Here is an 18,852-nt window from a genome sequence, read left to right on the forward strand (position 1 = left end):
ATGCAATAATCAGAAAGTTGCTTGTTATATGTAATTGGAACAAAGGGACCTGGATTAATATTACAACTTTTAATATTAGTTTTATATTCCTGTGTTTGGGTAGTTATTTCCAGATAAAGACTTTAACTTCATCTGGAAACTAAAATCACATTGAAATATAGATAATGTTTTAAAAAAAATGTTTTCCTGTGGCTGGATTGTTCATCCATTTGTTGGATACCCCAAGCAAAATAGTAAATGAGCTGTTTTAAAAAAAAAGTCCACAGTCAATGGAGAAAAGCATAATTGATGTTTGGATAAGATAATTTCCATATAATTCTGAGTTGTTCTGTAATGTTGAGGGCCCGTTTGTGATTAGAAAGTAGGGATTCCTTCAGCAAGGTCCTACTGTTTAGCACAGGGAACTATACTCAATATTTTGTAATAACCTATAAGGGAAAAGAATATGAAAAAAAGATACATATGTATGTATAACTGAATCACTTTGCTGTACACCTGAAACTAACACAACTTTGTAAATCAATTATACTTCAATAAAAAGGAAAAGAAAAGAAAATAGGGATTCCTGCTGTGGGGATCAGCATGGATCAGCATGGATATGTGGCTTCTTCCAGCACCCTGAAAGAAGGAACTGGTAATTCTGTATGGTGGGAGGTCCATAGTCTAGAGCCATGGAGGGTCCAGGATGCCAGCAAGAACACAGCTAATTTAGGATCCAAGTCTGACAGAATTGCCATAAAACCACAAAGAAATTTATAGGTAAGACCAATAAGGCGTCCATGATGAGAGCAAAAAAGTACATCCCTTAGGAATTAGGAAGTAAAAAGATGATATGAGTAATTTCAGAGTTAGTTAGGCTTTGATGTAAAAGAAGGCATTGGTTGATCATTATTCCCTGCACAGAAATACAAGGTTTTCAGATTAATTACCAAAAGTCAGTGAATGATTTTCCCTGGAACCACTGAGGTTTGGAATGAAAATAGCTTGTTGTTAAGTTTATTGGTTATGCTCTGCTATTAGATGTCAGTTAATGTTTATATATGACATGATATGTGTCATAACATACATAATAACTTTAACCTTCACAATTCTTTGGATTCTTCTTCATACATTAGTACTGATCTAATAAGGTAAGATTATCATCTTGCAAATCAACACGAATGCTCTCCAGCCTTTATTCTTTTATTCTCATCACCAACATCCAACATCGTTTGAAATTTCAGGAACTGATGCAAACCACAAAGAATGTTCACATCCTTTTAAAGTGCTGTTCTGGAATATTCTGAATAATTTTGGCCTATGCCTTGACCTAGAAATCTATTATTTTCATAGTGGATTTTTTTTTTTAATGTAATTCATCTTAGAGCTATAATGGTGTTTTTACTATCCTATAGGCTATAATGAATGAATCAACAGAATTCGAAGAAAGAAATGCCACCATAGCCAAAGAATGGGGACGTGATCTGAAATCAATGAAAGAGAACAATGAAAAACTGTTTAAAAGCTACCAAACTTTGAAGATCTCCCTGAACTCTGGTGCCCTTGTTAATCCTACTACACAAGACAATAAGAATCTTCATGTTACATCAAGAACTACACAACAAGCCACAGAGGTATGTACTTTCTTATGTTTTTCAATTTGCAGCTTCATCAAAGACTTAAAAATGCATTTAACATCTTATATAACATTTATATATAACATGTCTTATATAACATTTCAGAGCAAAATTATAGTATTGAATGTGTTAAGGAACATGGACCATCTTTGTGCCCATGTGATGGGCTTGTTTTTTAAATATAGTTCTATCGTGGCTATCACTCAACTAATTATGAAGCTAGACATTATATAAGAACTTCCCTTTGGATTATAAAACAGAAGTAACTCATAGCTTAATTTGATTACTAGATACAGACACTTAAAGTATTATTACCATACAGTGTAAGTTTCCTAAATCATGTGACTTTCTATTAAAATATAATCTGTGTCTATATACAGAACTAGTTTAGGGGGAAAGAGCAATTTAGTTTTTCTCTAATTATCATCAGTGTCTTTCATACTGGTTAATGTTATAATCAAGATCAAAATGGAAGAGGCCAAAAATATAACAGATTTCTTAAGCAGATTAACCTGTATCCAAGAATCAGTATGTTATTTGAATAATTCAGTTACTTTATTAACTACCCTTACGTGGGACTCTGTAAAGCGAACATGCTATTTTATTTTGTTAGCGCACAAAATGACTTAGTAGGGTACCCAAGAGTGTATATAAGTTATACACTTATACACTTATATAACTTATAATCATTTTTACCAAAGTAAATACTTATAATAAAACATCAACCACTAGTTTAATCGCTACCAGTGGAAACTAGAAGGTCAGTAGTATACAATTGATTGATTTGCTGCACTTCACTACCTCAGTCAGCTGGCAGAGATAAAACAGCAGAAATTTGAAACCCATCTACCAAAGCAATAAGATAAAGAAGCAGAGGGAGATTACGTCTTTAGTGACCCAGGAAGTGCCCTATCGGATAAGAAATAATATGCCACTAGTTTGGTAATTATGCCAAATTAGAGTAGTTTGGTAATGATACAGGAATAGATAACTAGAGTAGTTTGGTAATGATGCAGAAATAGGTAAACAGAGCATTGGAACAGAGCAGAGTTCAGCAGCACACTCAGATAAGTATGAGGATTTAGTATATGATAATGGTAACAGTCGGCTCAGTGGGGAAAAGACGATTTACTTAATGTTTGATTCAGAGCAACCACCTAGCTATCTGGGAAAAAAGTCTGGATTTCTACCCCACTCACAAAGCAAAAATAAATTCTGAGTAGGTCAAAAAACACATTTTCCAGGAAAGCCTGCATATATATGTATGTGAATAATCTTATAAATATGAACAAATTCAGGTATTTAAATTCCAGTATTTTTGTACTTGGAAAAAACTGGAAATAACCTAAGTGTTCATTAGTGGATGGTCTCCACTAATGGATGGATGTATGTATCCATGAAAACAAATATGAGAGATCTACGTGTATCGATAATGGAAAGGTCTGAAAAATATATTATTAGATTTTTTTTTAAATGCAGAACTATATATTTAGTATACTATATATTTAGTAACTATATATTTATTTCCTACTGTGTGTATGACTGTTTTTATGAACTGAATATTCACTTATGCTTAGATACACATAGGAAACTTCTGGAAGGATACACCTGAAAGAGTTTAGTCATTACTTCATTCAGGGTCAGCTAGGGTTCTGAGGTGGGGAAACTTACTCTTCATCAAATGCCTCTGAATTTTTCCATATGCTTGTATTTTTCAAGTTAAAAAGTAGGTAATAAAAATAAAGGAAAAGACATGTATTACTTTAAAGAGCTAATTATCAAATGTACTTTCTCTAAGTGGTGTTAATTTAAAATGTAAGTACCTATTTTAATATGCTTGGCACCATGCTAACTAGTAAATAAACGCTAAACCTTATAATGTAAAATGTGGGCATTTTTTAATCCAAAAGACATCAGCTTATAAATAAAAAGAAATACATGTGTAAATTGAGTGACATTGGCTTCTCTTCTTTTCTATCCTTTGTTAGTGAAATCTGTGAAAATTAATTCCTATATATGATTATTTTTGTCTTAAACTTATGTACTATGACTCTGTATATGGCAGACCTTAAGCATGTGTACTTTTTCTAATAGAAAACTCAAGAGCTGGAAACGTCACTCCATGAAGCTAAAGAAAGCGCTATGCATGAGGAAGGCAAGATTATAAAGATGCAGAAAGAACTTGAGATGACTAATGACATAATAGCAAAACTTCAAGGGCAAGTTAATGAATCAAATGATTGCCTTGAAAAAACAAAAGAAATGATCCAAATACTTCAGGTAATTTAACAAACTCATTTTATAAATAAAAGGGTTTGTGTGGTTTTTTTTTTTCTTTTACTGTTGAATTTGGCAGATAATCTAGGACTCAGCTTTTACTTCAACTTCCTATTATCTGTGAATATCTGAAGTTCAGTACTCAAACTTTTAAGAAGCAAGTGACAACTTAGAAATGAAATACAGGAGTATATTTTCATTCAAGATAATGATTTTTATCTTCCTAGAAAAGTTATTTTTAAGAGATATAAATATTATTCTTTATAGTTTAAAATGTCTATTTTTTTATTTTTCAAAAAAAGGCTTCCTATCTAAATATTTAACATTCTTTATTAGATAAGTGCATTTTAAAATTCTCTTTTCTTCTGCTTAATCCCTTGTTATTGAGTCCCAGCCTTTCGGCTGACTCTGACCTATTTTCTTTATAAAGAGCAGTAATATAAATCTTTTTGACCATGAATGCCCTTACACAGTTTGCACCCTCATTCATCATATCCTTACCACTCCCTTTTTTTTAGCCCAGCCACTTCTCACACTTGTGCTACTTGAGTCCAGCCCTAATAAGTATTTGTGCTATTCTTGCTCCAGTGTCTCTTCATTGCAGTTAAAATTAGGAATAAGTAAAGGATGTCTGTTCTTTCCATTATTTAACATTGTTCTAAAAATTCTGATTCATTCAGTGAGACATGAAACAGAGAAGCAAGAGAAAATAATCTCAGTTTTGTTTTTCAACAATTGTTTGTATAGCTAAAAACCAAGAAAATCAACTGTGAGGCTTTAGAATTTTTGATAGTAGTTTTTTAATATTTCAGATAATTAAATGACCACATTTTTATTCTTTCAACAAATATTTTTGGTTACCTGCTGTGTGTTGGTCATTGTTCTAGATGCCATGTATACAGCAATGGGAAAAAAAAATAGAAGTTTCTCCCTTCCTTCAAGGAGTTTATGTTCTTGTTCAGGAAGACAGAAAATAATGAAGTATATACGTGTGTCAAATGGTGAAAAGTGCAATGGAAAAAAGTTAAGCCAGACAAGGGTACATGGATACTGAGTGAGAGTTGGGGTATAAGGGAAAGAGATGTGACTTTATAAAAGGGCATTGAGGAGAGCCACACCTTTAAGGTGACACGAAGTGATGGAGTGAGTGATGTAGTAGGGAAAGGGCCTTCTAGGCAAAGGAAATAGCAAACACAAAGCCTTCAACCCAGAAACAGTCTAGACGTGTTTAAGAAACCACAAGAAAGCCATTGTCTCCTGAGCAGAGTGAGCAAGAGAATAGAGGTGGGAAATAAGGTGAGAAGTAGCAGAGAATCAACCCATAAAGGGTCTTGCAGACTACTTTGGTTTTTATTCTGGGTGAGATGGGAAATCATCAGAGGATTTTGGCTAAAGGCTATTACGGTCTTAATGTTTTAAAAGTTGCCCTCTGAAGATAGAATACAGAAGGGTGCGTTAGTGTGACATGCTAGCTGCTACAGCAAAGGGAACCAAAAATGCAATGGCTCAAATAAGATGGAAGGTTATTTCTCTAACTCATATAAAACCTGAATTCCAGGTTGGGGGATGGCTTCGTTCACATGATCAATCAGAGGCCCACATTTCTCCCATCTTGTTTCTCTGCCACACCCTTGGGTGCTGTTTTCATCTTAGTGATTAAAGCCAGGTTTTAAGCTGTCCATGCTTGGGCTCACAGGAAAGGGACAAGATGGAGAAGCTAAAATATCTTAAAATCTCTACTCTCAAAGGCTCTAGCCCAGAAGTGGCACACATCTCTTCCTCTCATATTTCTTGGAGTCAGAGATGATTTCCCTAGTTTTTGACCTGAGCAACTGGAAAAAGGACTTGCCATTTATGGAGATAGAAAAGGCTGCCAGAAGAGCAAGTTTGAGAACATGGGAGCAGACTCAGAATTCAGTTTTGAGCATGTTGAATTTGAAATGCCTACTGGGGACACCCAAGCTGAGATATGTCTTAGGCAGTTGGATATGTGAGTCTGAGAGAGAGAGAGAGAGATCTAAACTTGAGGTGTAAGTTTGGGGAATTGTCAGCATATAAAAGTCATGAGACTAGATGGGAGCATGAACATATGGAGAAGAGATGCAGAGTAACTAAAAGATACTGAGATGGAGCAGGCGTGAGTAAAAGAGAAAGAGGGGCAGGTGGGGGGCAAGAGAGAGTGGTTCTAATTTCCTCATATAAGTGAAGAAAGGGCATAAAGAAAGAGGGAGTGAGCAGCAAACTTCACATTCAGTATAGATTGAACCTGTGTTATGGAGAGACAAGTATCTTTCCTGCATACCAGAAGTAACCATTTAGATAATATAGCAGAGTCTGGGGGGTCTTGTACAGCACCCTTGGGGAAAGAAAGCAAAATACAGAGTATCCATAAAAATCTTTGTACAGTTTGAATTTTTGAAATATTTGTTTCTGTGTATTATATAAATATTCTATAAAATACAGTCTTTTGTATGTAACTCAAGAGTTGGCATAATAAAAAAATAAAAACCTATTTACCACTATTTGAAAATACCTATCCAATATAATGTAGGGTTTATTAATGGAATATGGAAGAAAGTAGTTTGAACAAATGAAACATTAACAATTTCATTTAAGTCTTTATATTTTTCCTCTGTTGTATCTTTACAAATTGTTTATGTCAAATAGCAGTGAATTTGTTAAAAATTTAAGCTCACTAGAACTTTATGGACATCCTACACAATAGGAAAAAAATCTTGTAATGGCCACAGAATCTAAAATAAAGTGTTTGAAGACTAAACAAAAGATGAGGAAAACATATATGAAAGGAACAATAGAACTTCAAAGAGTAATGTGGGAGAAAATGTGGTTTAAGATTTAAAACTTGCCATTTCCTGTTTTGGAACCTAAATACTGTACATCCATCAGTTTTTCCCAAATTAATTTCTAAATTTGACATAATTTAATTCATACTCAAAGGAATTCTTTTTCTGGTAGAACAAGGAAAGTTTCTTAACAGAATCCATCTAAAATATAGATGATAAATAGATCATGTTAACTAAAAATTGTACTTTCAGTTCATTAGAAAAACTATTTAAGGTGATCGGTATGTCTTGAGTTCAGCTTTCATCACATGCCAAACGTTTGAAATATGGAATTCTTATTGTCTTTCATTTTAAGGCAGTATTTCCAATTTTGATTTTTTTATGTAAGAATTATTTTAAACAATGTTATATATGACTAATTTATTTCATTATATTGTGGTAAAAAGTTACTGTAACTTCTGCGCTTATAGAATATATTTAAAAATTTTTGATATCATAAATGGATAATTGTTTTTGGAGTTCTTTGAATTTTTAAAACAGTATATAGACAAATAGATCAATGGAATAGAATAGAGGGCACAGAAATAGACCCACACAAATATAGTCAACTGATCTTTGACAAAAGAGCAAAGGCAATTCAGTGGTTCAGTGGAAAAGGATAATCTTATCAACTAATGGTTCTGGACCAATTGCACATTCACAAGCGAAAAAACAAGGCTTGACACAGACCTTACACCTTTCACAAAAATTAACTCAATTGATCATAAACGTAAATATAAAACACAGAACTAGGAAACTCCTAGAAAATGACATAGGAGAAAAACTAGCAGACCTTGGGTTTGGCGATGACTTTTTTAGACACAACACCAAGAACACGATCCGTGAAAGAAAAAATTGATAAGTTGGACTTCATTTAAATTAAAAACATTTGCCCTGTGAAAGTCAAACCACAGATTGGGAGAAAAATGTTTGCAAAACATATCTGATAAAGGACTGTTATCCAGAATATACAAAGAACTCTTAAAACTAAATATAAGAGAACAAACAACCCAATTAAAAAACAGGCTACAGGGCTTCCCTGGTGACGCAGTGGTTGAGAGTCCGCCTGCTGATGCAGGGGACACGGCTTCGTGCCCCGGTCCGGGAAGATCCCACATGCCGCGGAGCGGCTGGGCCCGTGAGCCATGGCCGCTGAGCCTGCGCGTCCGGAGCCTGTGCTCCGCAACGGGAGAGGCCGCGACAGTGAGAGGCCCGCGTACCGCAAAAAAACAAAACAAAACAAAAACAAACGAACAAAAAACAGGCCACAAATCTGAATAGACACCCCACCAAAGAAGACAGACACATGGCAAATAAACATAAGAAAAGATGCTGAACATCATGTTATTACAGAATTGAAAATCAAAATGACAAGAATAACACTACACACCTATGGTATCTCAAAATACCGTAACAGCCAAAATTCAGAACACTGACAACACTTATTGCTGGTGAGGATGTAGAGCAACAGGAACACTCAGTCATCATGGCAGGATGCAAATAGTACAGCTACTTCGGAGGAAAGTTTGGCAGTTTCTTGGGAAACTGACACCACTTCAGCCAGACACACGCCCAGGGAGTCCCTGATGTCAGTGTCTGGTCCAGAAGGCCTGGGTATTGAACTGGTGCTCTGACTGAGCAAACAGTGTCTTCATCTGACCCAGTCATCAACCTCCTTAAGCTGAGCATCTGTCATTTTTAGAAGCTTTGCGTCTTTTTAGTCTTTGCTAGTCATTGTGTGTGTACAGATGTTTTGATGGGGGTTGGAGTGGGAAAGCCTAGAGGAATAGAGAGCTCTCTGGGTTCCTAATTTAGATGGGTTTATTTTTGTATTCAATATCTAATAGTATTCCACTGTGTGGCTGTGGTACAGCAATAAAAAGAGCAATTAATTCAGCAGTAATAAGAAGTGAGCTCTCAAGCCACAGAAAGACGTGGAGGAATCTTAAATGCATATTGTTCATTAAAATAAACCAATCCGAAAAGGCTACATACTGGATGATTCCAGCCATATGACATTCTGGAAAAGGCAAAACTAGGGAAACAGTAAAAAGTTCAGGAATTGCCAACAGTTTATGGGGAGGGAGGGAAGTATGGATAGGTGGAGTGCAGGGGGTTTTTAGGGCAGTGAAACTATTCTGTATGATAGAGTAATGATGAACACATGTCATTATACAAGTGTTAAAACCCATAGAATATACAATACAAACAATAAATCCTGATGTAAACTATGAACTTTAGTTAATAGTAATGTATCAATATTGGCTCATCATTTGTAACAACTATACCACATTAATATGTTTTATAACAGGAGAGTTGGGGCAGGGGGAGGGCACCGTTTATGGGAACTCTGTGTACTCTCTGCTCAATTTTTCCATAAGCCTAAAATTACTTTGAAAATGAAATCTATTCATTTAAAAGAAAGATATATATATGGATTTTTTTTTCTCTGAGTAGAAAGTAGATATATCACTGGATTGAACCATCTTTGACTACAAAATATCCTCAACTATGCTACATACTACTTTGTGCCTTAAATTCAGTTCCAGTTTGATATTTATATTGCTGTTCTGACATCGTTTTCTTTCATTTTCCTGATTAACTTTCGTCTGCCCATTTCATTGTTTTCAACCTTTGTTTCATTTGTTTAGGTAGATTGTTTTTAAATTGGGAAAAAAATTGTTCTAAGAAACAAAAGTCATATGTTCTCTAAGTATGTATTAGCTTCCAAGAGCTTCAGATTATACTTCACATCATATATCTATTTGTTATTCATTTCAGTGTTAATTTGTGCCTTCCCTGCTTTTTATATATTTGAAGATTGCTGTTTTAAAATGTTTCTACCAGATCAAGGCAGTTAACAACTCTTCAGAACTGCTCTAAAATTATTTCATTTTTCTTTTCTCTAAAAAATTTAGGACAAAGTTGCTTTAGGAGCTAAGCCCTATAAAGAAGAAATTGAAGAGCTCAAAACAAAGCTGGTGAAAATAGACCTAGAGAAGATGAAAAATGCCAAGGATTTTGAAAAGGAGTATGTCTTTGCCTTAATTGAACATGACTTTAAAAGCTTAAATTTCCTTTCAAAACTATGTAACTTCTTTTGCATTAGTTAACTTTTTTAAATATATGAAAATATTGTTATTGCTTTTTAAAAAAATAAATGCAAACATTCACAGACTTTAAATCTATTAAATTCTCATTACATATGCAAAGTTTTTAAAATAAGCACAATTCTGATTACTAACACACTATGTCTTTGGATGCTTGCTCAATCATATTTAAATAGCTTTAAAATATCCTTTTTATGCTTGAAAGTAAATGTTAAGAACCTGTGGTGTATTTAGCAGTTTGACTAAAGTCTCTGTTGGTTCTCTTAATTTTATTTGTTCTTCCCATTGTATTTTTATGAAAAAGTTGTATTTCCTTTTAAATTATAATACCTAATGCCCAAGAGCATATCCTCTTTTTATTGATTTATTTATATATAGTACTATATACGTAATAACGTGCCTCAAGTTCTTTGTGGTATAGCATAATGAAAAGAACATTAGCCAGTGTCAGGGAAACTAAATTAGAAATATGTTGCCTCTAATGAATATATCACCTTACACAAGCTGTTTAATCTCTCTGGGCCTCACATTCATAATCAATAAAAGGATAGGTTTATATTAAAGGATTTCTTAAGATCCCTTCTGGCTCCTAACACTTTTAATTCTTCCTATAAATATTTAATGATGATATCTAATTTTGCCTAAAATGTAGCACTCTGAATCTTCATTCGTTCTAACCAGGCTTCTGGTGATAAGAAGTGAAACTTAGGTCTATTAAGATCTTCATTATAAAAAGCAATTTTACTTATAGAATCGAATCAGCAGATACTGTCAGCCTCTAAGAAAAGCAGAGTATCATTGCTGATTTATCATTGCTGATTTATCATTGCTGATTAATGCTTAAGCAAACAGTTCACAAAATGTCTCTACCAGGGAACAATGGGTAGAATTTGACCTTTGACTGTATCACCTTAGACCAGAGCTGCAGCCAGGGTTTGCTTTCCTGACAATGTTAGAAAGGAAGCTGCTTTTTGCTTTCATGCTCTGGTAATTGTTGTACCTTCAAGGTATTTCTAGGACCTCATGATAACAGACCAATTATTTATTTTATGGTGCCCCCAGATATAATTTTACACAATATCTGGTTAATAGCTATTGGGCTTCCAGAAATTTTAAAAGAATTGATTTCTCAATGTTAAAAAAAATTGCTGCTGCAACCAAACAGAATACTTCCAATTTGGTGGTGTTATAGCTGTGAGGTGCATGATACCAGGAGGGTGTCATGAGGGCTCATCTACTGCTACCAGGACATTGTGTTTATGTGATGTGTCCTATTAGAAAATTCTTGACAGCAGTTGTGTTTATTCCTTCATTAAAAATTAGTTTCTGGGCTTTTACATATTTCTATTGTTCTTAATAGAATCGCTTCGACAAAAGCCACTGTGGAATATCAAAAAGAAGTTATAAGGCTATTGAGAGAAAATCTTAGAAGAAATCAACAGGCCCAAGATACCTCAAGTAAGTAGAAAATGCTGATACTTCCCAATCTTTCCATTTTACTTCAATACACTTACATATTTTGAAGACTGCTATTACAGGTATGATAGTCAAAAATAAAGCTAAGTTAATCACTGATTTAGAAAGAACTTTTTATTTTTTTAGTTTTTTGGCTGCGTTGGGTCTTTGTTGCTGCATGCGGGTTTTTCTGTGGTTGCAGTGTGCGGGCTACACATTGCGGTGGTTTCTCTTGTGGAGCACAGGCTCTAGGCACACGGGCTTCAGTAGTTGTGGCACGTGGGCTCAGTAGCTGTGGCTCACAGGCTCTAGAGCGCAGGCTCAGTAGTTGTGGTGCACAGGCTTAGTTGCTCCGCGGCATGTGGGATCTTCCCAGACGAGGTCTCGAACCCGTGTCCCCTGCATTGGCAGGCGGGTTCTTAACCACTGCACCACCAGGGAAGCCCCAAGAAAAAACTATTTTTAAAATGAATTCATTGGGCTCATATTTATCCTGTGACATCTCCTTAGTTTACTGTAATCTTAACTGTCTGTCCATTATAGATTTTTAGAAAATACAAATTTTACTTCTGCATAATCAGATCTTTACCTATTGGTGAAGATATCTTCAGCACTGTAAAAGAATGACTTAACTATCAGGGTAGAAGTACACTTCCCAATAAAAATACAAGCACATGTCTTAATAGATTGTAACCATGTGCACGGTAAAAATATTATCAGTTCACAGTAAAAATAACTAAATATTATCCTACTTGTTCTTGATACTGAAAATATAGAGTTGATGCATACTTGCAAACTTTTTGAAATTTATCTTAGGAACAGTCTTCTCTCAAACTATACCTTTTTCTGTATTTCTATCTCTTATATTTCATTTGAAAAGAGAAAATGCTGAACAGTACTTGGGGCAGCTTTGTATAGTAAGACAAGCATTGAACTAGCAGTCAGGGACAGGCCTCTGAACTGATTGCTCTCACTTAAGGGCTGTGTGAAATCCTGAAGACAATGTATATAATAAGGATCAAACTAAAAGTTGTGTGTGCAAAGCACACTGAAAATTCTAAAGGTCAAGCAAGTGTAAGATGATATTTGTGTGTATTATTGTCCACTCATTTAAAAAAAAGAATTAGAGATAGTGTTAAAGATGATCATAGCTACTATCTGGAAAACTTCAAGGGATAAAAATAGAACTGAGGATTCCTTGTTGTTACAGAAGGGTCAAGATAATTACTCTTGATTTGTAAGTGACTTTCAGGTACATATTGTCCCTGAATTCAGAATAATTCAAAAGGAAATGGACATTGAGTATCTTCCCCACACACCCCTTATCCCCCTTTTATAAATCATCAGTGACCCAGTGGATTATTCTATTTCATAAGCACCTCACACTCGTATGCAGTTTTATCTAAAATTTACAGAACAGTTCCTTACGTTACTTTTACACACACAGTGTAGAATACTTAATAATATATGCTCTAATATCATTCTAAGGTTTATCTTGTGAACAGGTATGTGTTGAATACTCGTGATGCACTGAATGACAGGGGTGGACCCCACACACACTGTAGGAAGAAGCCCGCCAGGTGATTCTACTGCTCTAGAAGATAGATCAATGGAGGACAGCTCTGGGGAGGATTGTTACTACCACAGTGATGGTGAACGATCTCAGCAGGATTATGAGAGTGGAATTGGTGGGTGGAGAGAAGCAGGAGGACTCGAGAGCTGTTTAGAATTGATGACCAAATAGCCGTGTGAGGTTAAGGGAGAAGGAGGTGGGCAAGGATGACTTCCAGGGAGATGGTGGTATATTGGTTTTTATAGTGACTTACTACCTTTCATAATGTTTTCTTTATTTCTTTATTTGGAACTACTAAAATTATCACCTGTCTGTATTTTTGCCTCCCACAGTGGTATCAGAACATGCTGATCCTCAGCCTTCAAATAAACCCTTCACCTGTGGAGGTGGCAGTGGCATTGTACAAAGCACGAAAGCTCTTATCCTGAAGAGTGAGTATATACGGCTGGAAAAGGAAGTTTCCAAGTTAAAGCAGCAAAATGAACAGCTAATAAAGCAAAAGAATGAGCTGTTAAGGTAGGATCTGCTCACACGATATAGAAATTATACTTACGTCTTACGTGTCGGGGAGGATGATATAGACACATACATAAATAGTTTTTGCGGTTGGCAATCCTTCACACATACGGAGAAAGTAATTTTTAAGTTACATAAAATATGTCTTTTTTAAAAGGCATAAGAATATGGTAGCACCATTCCAGATGTTGGTTATCTGTCAATTGACCTATTTTTAACTAAGCCAAGAACTAGGAAGTAAAGAAGGATCTTTGAGGGAACAGCTTAAATATACCACAAGTCCATATACCCAAGTCAATGAGGCTCTTACTCAAGGAGGAACCCCTTAGGTCCATTATCATAGCCTACTTAGTTTTACTTTAAAAACAGTTCTGACAAATTTAATTATTTGGCTTCTACCAATGACTAGAATCTTGTGCTAACCTCTACCAATGAGATGAGGAAAAAAAATAGGCATTAAACAAATAATTCCACAAATAACTAATCCTTTGTAATGAGTGCTATCAAGCAAACAGCAACAACAAAAAATAGGACATTATGAAAGGGTATAACACAGAGGGATCAAACCTTCCCTAGGTATGGGGAGGGGTGGTGATCAAGAGACTGACCTTTAAGACTGGATGTGAAAAATGAGTAGAAATTAGGCCAGGTGAAAGGAGAGGTGGGTAAGCCTTCTAGGCTGAGGGAGCAGCACGTGCACAGGCTTTGAGTCAGCAAGGGCGACCAGCTGGTGGAACTGAAAGACATCCACTGTGGCCAGGGCATAGAGACTGAGACAGTGAAGTGCAAGATGAGATGCCAGAGGTAACTGGTCCAGGTTACACAGGCCCCAAAGGTCACTGGGAGGACGTTTGGGTGGTATCCTAAAACGTAAGGGAAGGATTAATTCCACTGGAGGATTTTTTAAGCCAAGGCCTGCTGAGATCAGATAGCATCACAGTATAGGAGGCCCCAATTTAGGAATCTGTTTATTGTTGTCCAAGCAAAAGATAATTTTGGCATGGACTGGAATGGTGCCAATGCAGATAAAAATAAGGAAATGAATTTGAGAAGTAAGTATGAGGTTGTATCAACAGACTTGGCTCACGTAAAGGAGAGAAAGGCCCCTAGGATGGTTGCCCAGGTTTTTGTCTGGAGAAACTGGATAAATGCTGGTGGCATTTCCTATGAGAAGCAAGACTGTAACTAATCCAGAAAAGTACCGTGAATTATTTCTTTTAAAATAACAAAGGTACATTAGAATCATCTACCCAGACTGATTTATCGAATTATGGCCACAAATTATCAACAGATAAACCTCTGGACGATATCACTGATTTGTTTAAAAACCTGATGTCATGCTCTGAGCTTTCTTTTCAAAACTCCATGATTTCGGAGGTTATTACAATTACTTAAACTATACTGACCTCATTTCATTTTCTGAACTGTGGAAACAGTCCAAACAGGAAACACTAGGTTGAAACTTAACTATAAATATGATTAAATGGTAAATTATAGGTTATGTATATTTTACCACAATTTAAAGCAGTTTTTTTTTTCTTAACTTAAACATGAGTACGTTGCAGGAATTGCAGTCTTATGTTCTCCTTTTTTCTCCACCTCCACCCCACCCGCCCCGCCCTGACCCCTCACATTTAAGCAATAATCATCATCTTTACAATGAGGTCAAAACGTGGAAGGAGAGAACCCTTAAAAGAGAGGCTCACAAAGAAGTAACTTGTGAGAATTCTCCAAAGTCTCCTAAAGTGACTGGAACAGCCTCTAAAAAGAGACAACATATGTCATCTCAGTGCAAGGAAAGGAATTTACAAGATCCTGTGCCAAAGGAATCGCCAAAATCTTGGTTTTTTGATAGCCGATCAAAGTCTTTGCCAGTACCTTCTCCAGTTCACTATTTTGATAACTCAGGTTTAGGCCTTTGCCCAGGTAGGTAAATATACTGGTTGCTTGGAAATGGGGCGGGGATGGGGGGCGGATAACAGTCGGAACCTCTCTTTAATGTGTGATCCCCACAGGGCAAGTGTAGACAAGAGAGGATGGCGTTGATGAGGCTCACAGTGCACAGACTCCATTGCTGTTTCTGTGGGAGAAAGTTTCTCCAAAGCACAGCTCTGAAGTGCAGTAGTCACTTTTTACCCCAAGTGAAGCCTTTTTTTTTTTTTTCTTTCCTTTGGTATGTAAAAATTCTACTTGTGAGTCATTGCTTAGCAAATCAAATCTGAAAATAAGATATTATTTCTTTAGAAATGCAAGAAAACAACCCCAAGTGAAGGTTGCCTCTTAAACCCTCAGCTTTCCCCTGGAATGGACAAGCAACTCTCCCAAGGCCATAAAGATACTACCTTATAAACAAAACCAGTTTTACTGAAAAAGATTTTCCTATCGATTCAATGGGCCAGTATTTCCAATAGTATTATATTCATTTTACACAAGCCAGATCATAGACTTGTATCATTTACTTATTCATTTAATCAATCAGAATTTTTTTATTTCAACTCTGTGTCACAATTAGACCCTAATGGTACATTAATAAGCAAAACCAGATATGGTCCCTGCCCTCTTAGAGCTTACAGTCTAACAGGTATAGACAGGAATCAAGTGACAAAAAAAAAGTAAAATTCTAGAGTGCAAAAGGCTATGAGACTTATAATATAGGTTGTTGTTTTTTAAATATTACAGAAGTCTTCCTTGAAAAAGGGAACTGAGATCTAGGAGGTTAATGTGAGTTAGCTTAACAAAGAGGGGAGGGAAAAGCATTTCAGGCAGATGGGACAGTGACAGCCGCCGTCAGGGTAGGAGGAACCACAGTCAGGGGAAGGATTGAAAGAAATATGCTGTGACCAGAGCACAAGGAACACAGGCTTCTGTGGATGTAGTCAGTGAAGCCAAAGAGAGAGCTCAGAGCCAGACATGCAGGACTTTGTAGATAGTGTGAAGGAATTTAAACTTGATCCTGCAGGCGTATAGAGGAAGCTGTTGGAAGACTTTAAACAATATCAGGGGAACGTGATGACTTGTAAATTTTGAAAACATTACCTCAGATGTTAGGTAACCAACGAATCATAGGAGCAAGAGTTTGACAGTTGCCTGGGCAAGGGTGACAGCATGAACCTGGGCAGGTGCAATGGAGATGGAGAGACGTGGACAGATGGGAGAGATTTGGGGGCAAAATGAGCAGTGCTAGGTGCCTGATCGGATGGACTGGGGTGGAGTCGGGGATCGCCCCCAGCTCTGCGGAGGTGCTATACACAGAGGTGGGGAACATGTCCGGAGAAGCTCTGTAATATGGCGTTTCTCAGTCTTTGTCACCACATAGCATTTATCATGTACCCACGTGTGTATGGCCACGGCCCTTTGTGACAGTGTATCTGCCTCTCAGAAACACCCTTTTATGCACTTGTAGAAACCTAAAGCAACAAAACTGTACATTAAGAGAGGCAGCTGCCAGAGATCACTTAAAGCTCTGAGCAAAGGTTACCAGGGTTTACGAGAACTCTGCTTTGTGACAAAGAGGGAATCAGTCTGTTCTCGTCAACTACACGTCAAAATTGGATCACGTCAGCACTCTGACAGTGCTGTTAGAGATATAGGAAGGAACAACGCAATTTGGGAAAAATTTTGAACTATTCACTTCATTGAACAGTATGTAACAAACATTTGAGGACCTTCCATTAGCTAACACTTCTAAGGAACTTTTGCTGTATACACACACACACACACACCATTTTAGAAGGGTCTATTCAAACACTGATAAAGTTTTATAATCACCTATTGATTTTTATCTGACAGTGCCAAAGGCACATGCATAATATGAAGTAATCCAACCTCAAATAAAAATGCTTAAGTTTTTTAATCAATACATGGGTCTCTCTGGTACAGTTTTTAAGTAAAATAAAAGAGTAGTCTGGAGGGATATATAAATCAAAAACTGACCAATTCAGAATTAAAGGACATAGTCTCAGCTTGAATTAGTAAAATGTCAGTCTAAAATAATTTTAATTATAAAAGTAAATTTATATTATCTCAACACCTAAGATAATTTCTAAGACCCGTTGTTCTAGATTTACCTTCATGAATATAATAATTTGAAAATAGATATTGTTTATAAACAAATAGATGCAGTTGAAGTGCTTTTTAAAGGCTCAAAGAAAACTTTTTAAAGATGGCTAAATATTCTCTAAAATACATAGTATTTGTACAGCTCACCATTTTTTTTTTCCCCCTAAAAATAGGACAAAAGAAAATCTAACTGAGTTAATCTGTTTGGTTCACTTTGAATCTCAAATTGATGAATTCCAAATAAGACTTTATTACTTCTTGGTTTTATGTACAATATGGTTTTTCTAACAATTCATCTTATGAGAAAAGGGAGAATAAACTTCTTCAACTCTGAAGCTAACACACGATTGTGAAGCAATCATACTCCAATAAAGTTCTATTAAAAAAAAAACTTCAACTCTGCCGAAGTGAAATATAGTTTTTTAACAAGCAAACTAATGAACCATGTTTAAGTGCCGTGTTCCATTCTTCTTACATCTCTTCTTATATCTCTACTCCAAACATCCTTTTCACTTTAGTTGTATTTGAGATTTGTGTATGTTTTTACTAAGATTACTTTTGTTGTTGATTTTTTTTTTTTTTCCTCTCAGAAGAACAAATTGCTGGAGCAGAGACTGTGGATCCCCAGCCAGGTCCTTGGCATGCGTCCTCTGGAAAAGATGTGCCCGAGTGCAAGACTCAGTAGATTACTCTGTCACTTTTCTGGGGGCCCAGCGTTCCATGTTTGGAAATGCCTGCATTTATCCCTGGCGATGATGTCACAGTCCAACTTAATTTCACTTCAGTTTTCACTTTGCCAGTAGAATTGGAAGGTGAAGAAACGGGATTCATTCCCGTTATTTAGAATGGTGATAGCAATCAATACCTTCTTCTTGAATGTGGTAATCCTTTAGAAGTTGAATAGTTTTATTTATTTATATGTTTTGTAAAGAATAAAGTTATTGAAGGAAATTTCCAATCTTTCCACGTATACATAAAATGTATACTTTTTCATTAATGTAAAGTTATCCACATGTGACTTAGAGAATTCCAAAGCATGATTCATAAATTAATATGAAACATCATTTAATTCACAAAATTACAGACTCCCTTTTTAGTACCTTGAACATTCAATAAACGTTTGCTTAGTTCTGAATGACGGCACCATGTAATATTAACTGATGGTTTCTCGGTGGGGTACTCAGGGTATATTTGGCTCTCTTCTCTTCTTGTTTGTTGACTTTCAGAATTTTGCTGTAAAAATACACACATGCATTCCACACTTAGGTTGTTAAGGAATAGCAAGTGATACGACCTCTTCATTTTCTAGTTTTAATCTTCCTTTTGCTGTGATAAGCTACAAAAGTTGTTTCTCACTTTTCAGTGTTTTACCAACTACCCCACTCCCTATACAAGCACTCTAA

General features: G+C 35.9%; 1 protein-coding gene across 8 annotated transcripts in view; it reads left to right on the top strand.

Moving 5' to 3' along the window:
• Positions 1-18,584, top strand: part of CENPE (centromere protein E) — a 73,759-nt gene extending 55,175 nt beyond the window's left edge. For 6 of the 8 annotated variants that reach the window (XM_032633363.1, XM_032633364.1, XM_032633356.1 and 3 more), the window contains 7 exons: positions 1,395-1,613; positions 3,711-3,896; positions 9,655-9,767; positions 11,207-11,304; positions 13,207-13,390; positions 15,030-15,316; positions 18,040-18,584. In XM_032633363.1, the coding sequence (XP_032489254.1) occupies positions 1,395-1,613; positions 3,711-3,896; positions 9,655-9,767; positions 11,207-11,304; positions 13,207-13,390; positions 15,030-15,316; positions 18,040-18,134 (1,182 nt within the window). In that variant the 3' untranslated portion in view covers positions 18,135-18,584. Of the gene's footprint in view, positions 1-1,394; positions 1,614-3,710; positions 3,897-9,654; positions 9,768-11,206; positions 11,305-13,206; positions 13,391-15,029; positions 15,317-15,405; positions 16,193-18,039 lie in introns of those variants that run through there. The other 2 variants (XM_032633360.1, XM_032633362.1) reach the window with 2 other exon arrangements.
• The last annotated feature ends 268 nt before the right edge of the window (positions 18,585-18,852 follow it).

Source organism: Phocoena sinus, chromosome 5 (assembly GCF_008692025.1).
Source record: "Phocoena sinus isolate mPhoSin1 chromosome 5, mPhoSin1.pri, whole genome shotgun sequence".
Taxonomy (NCBI): domain Eukaryota; kingdom Metazoa; phylum Chordata; class Mammalia; order Artiodactyla; family Phocoenidae; genus Phocoena; species Phocoena sinus.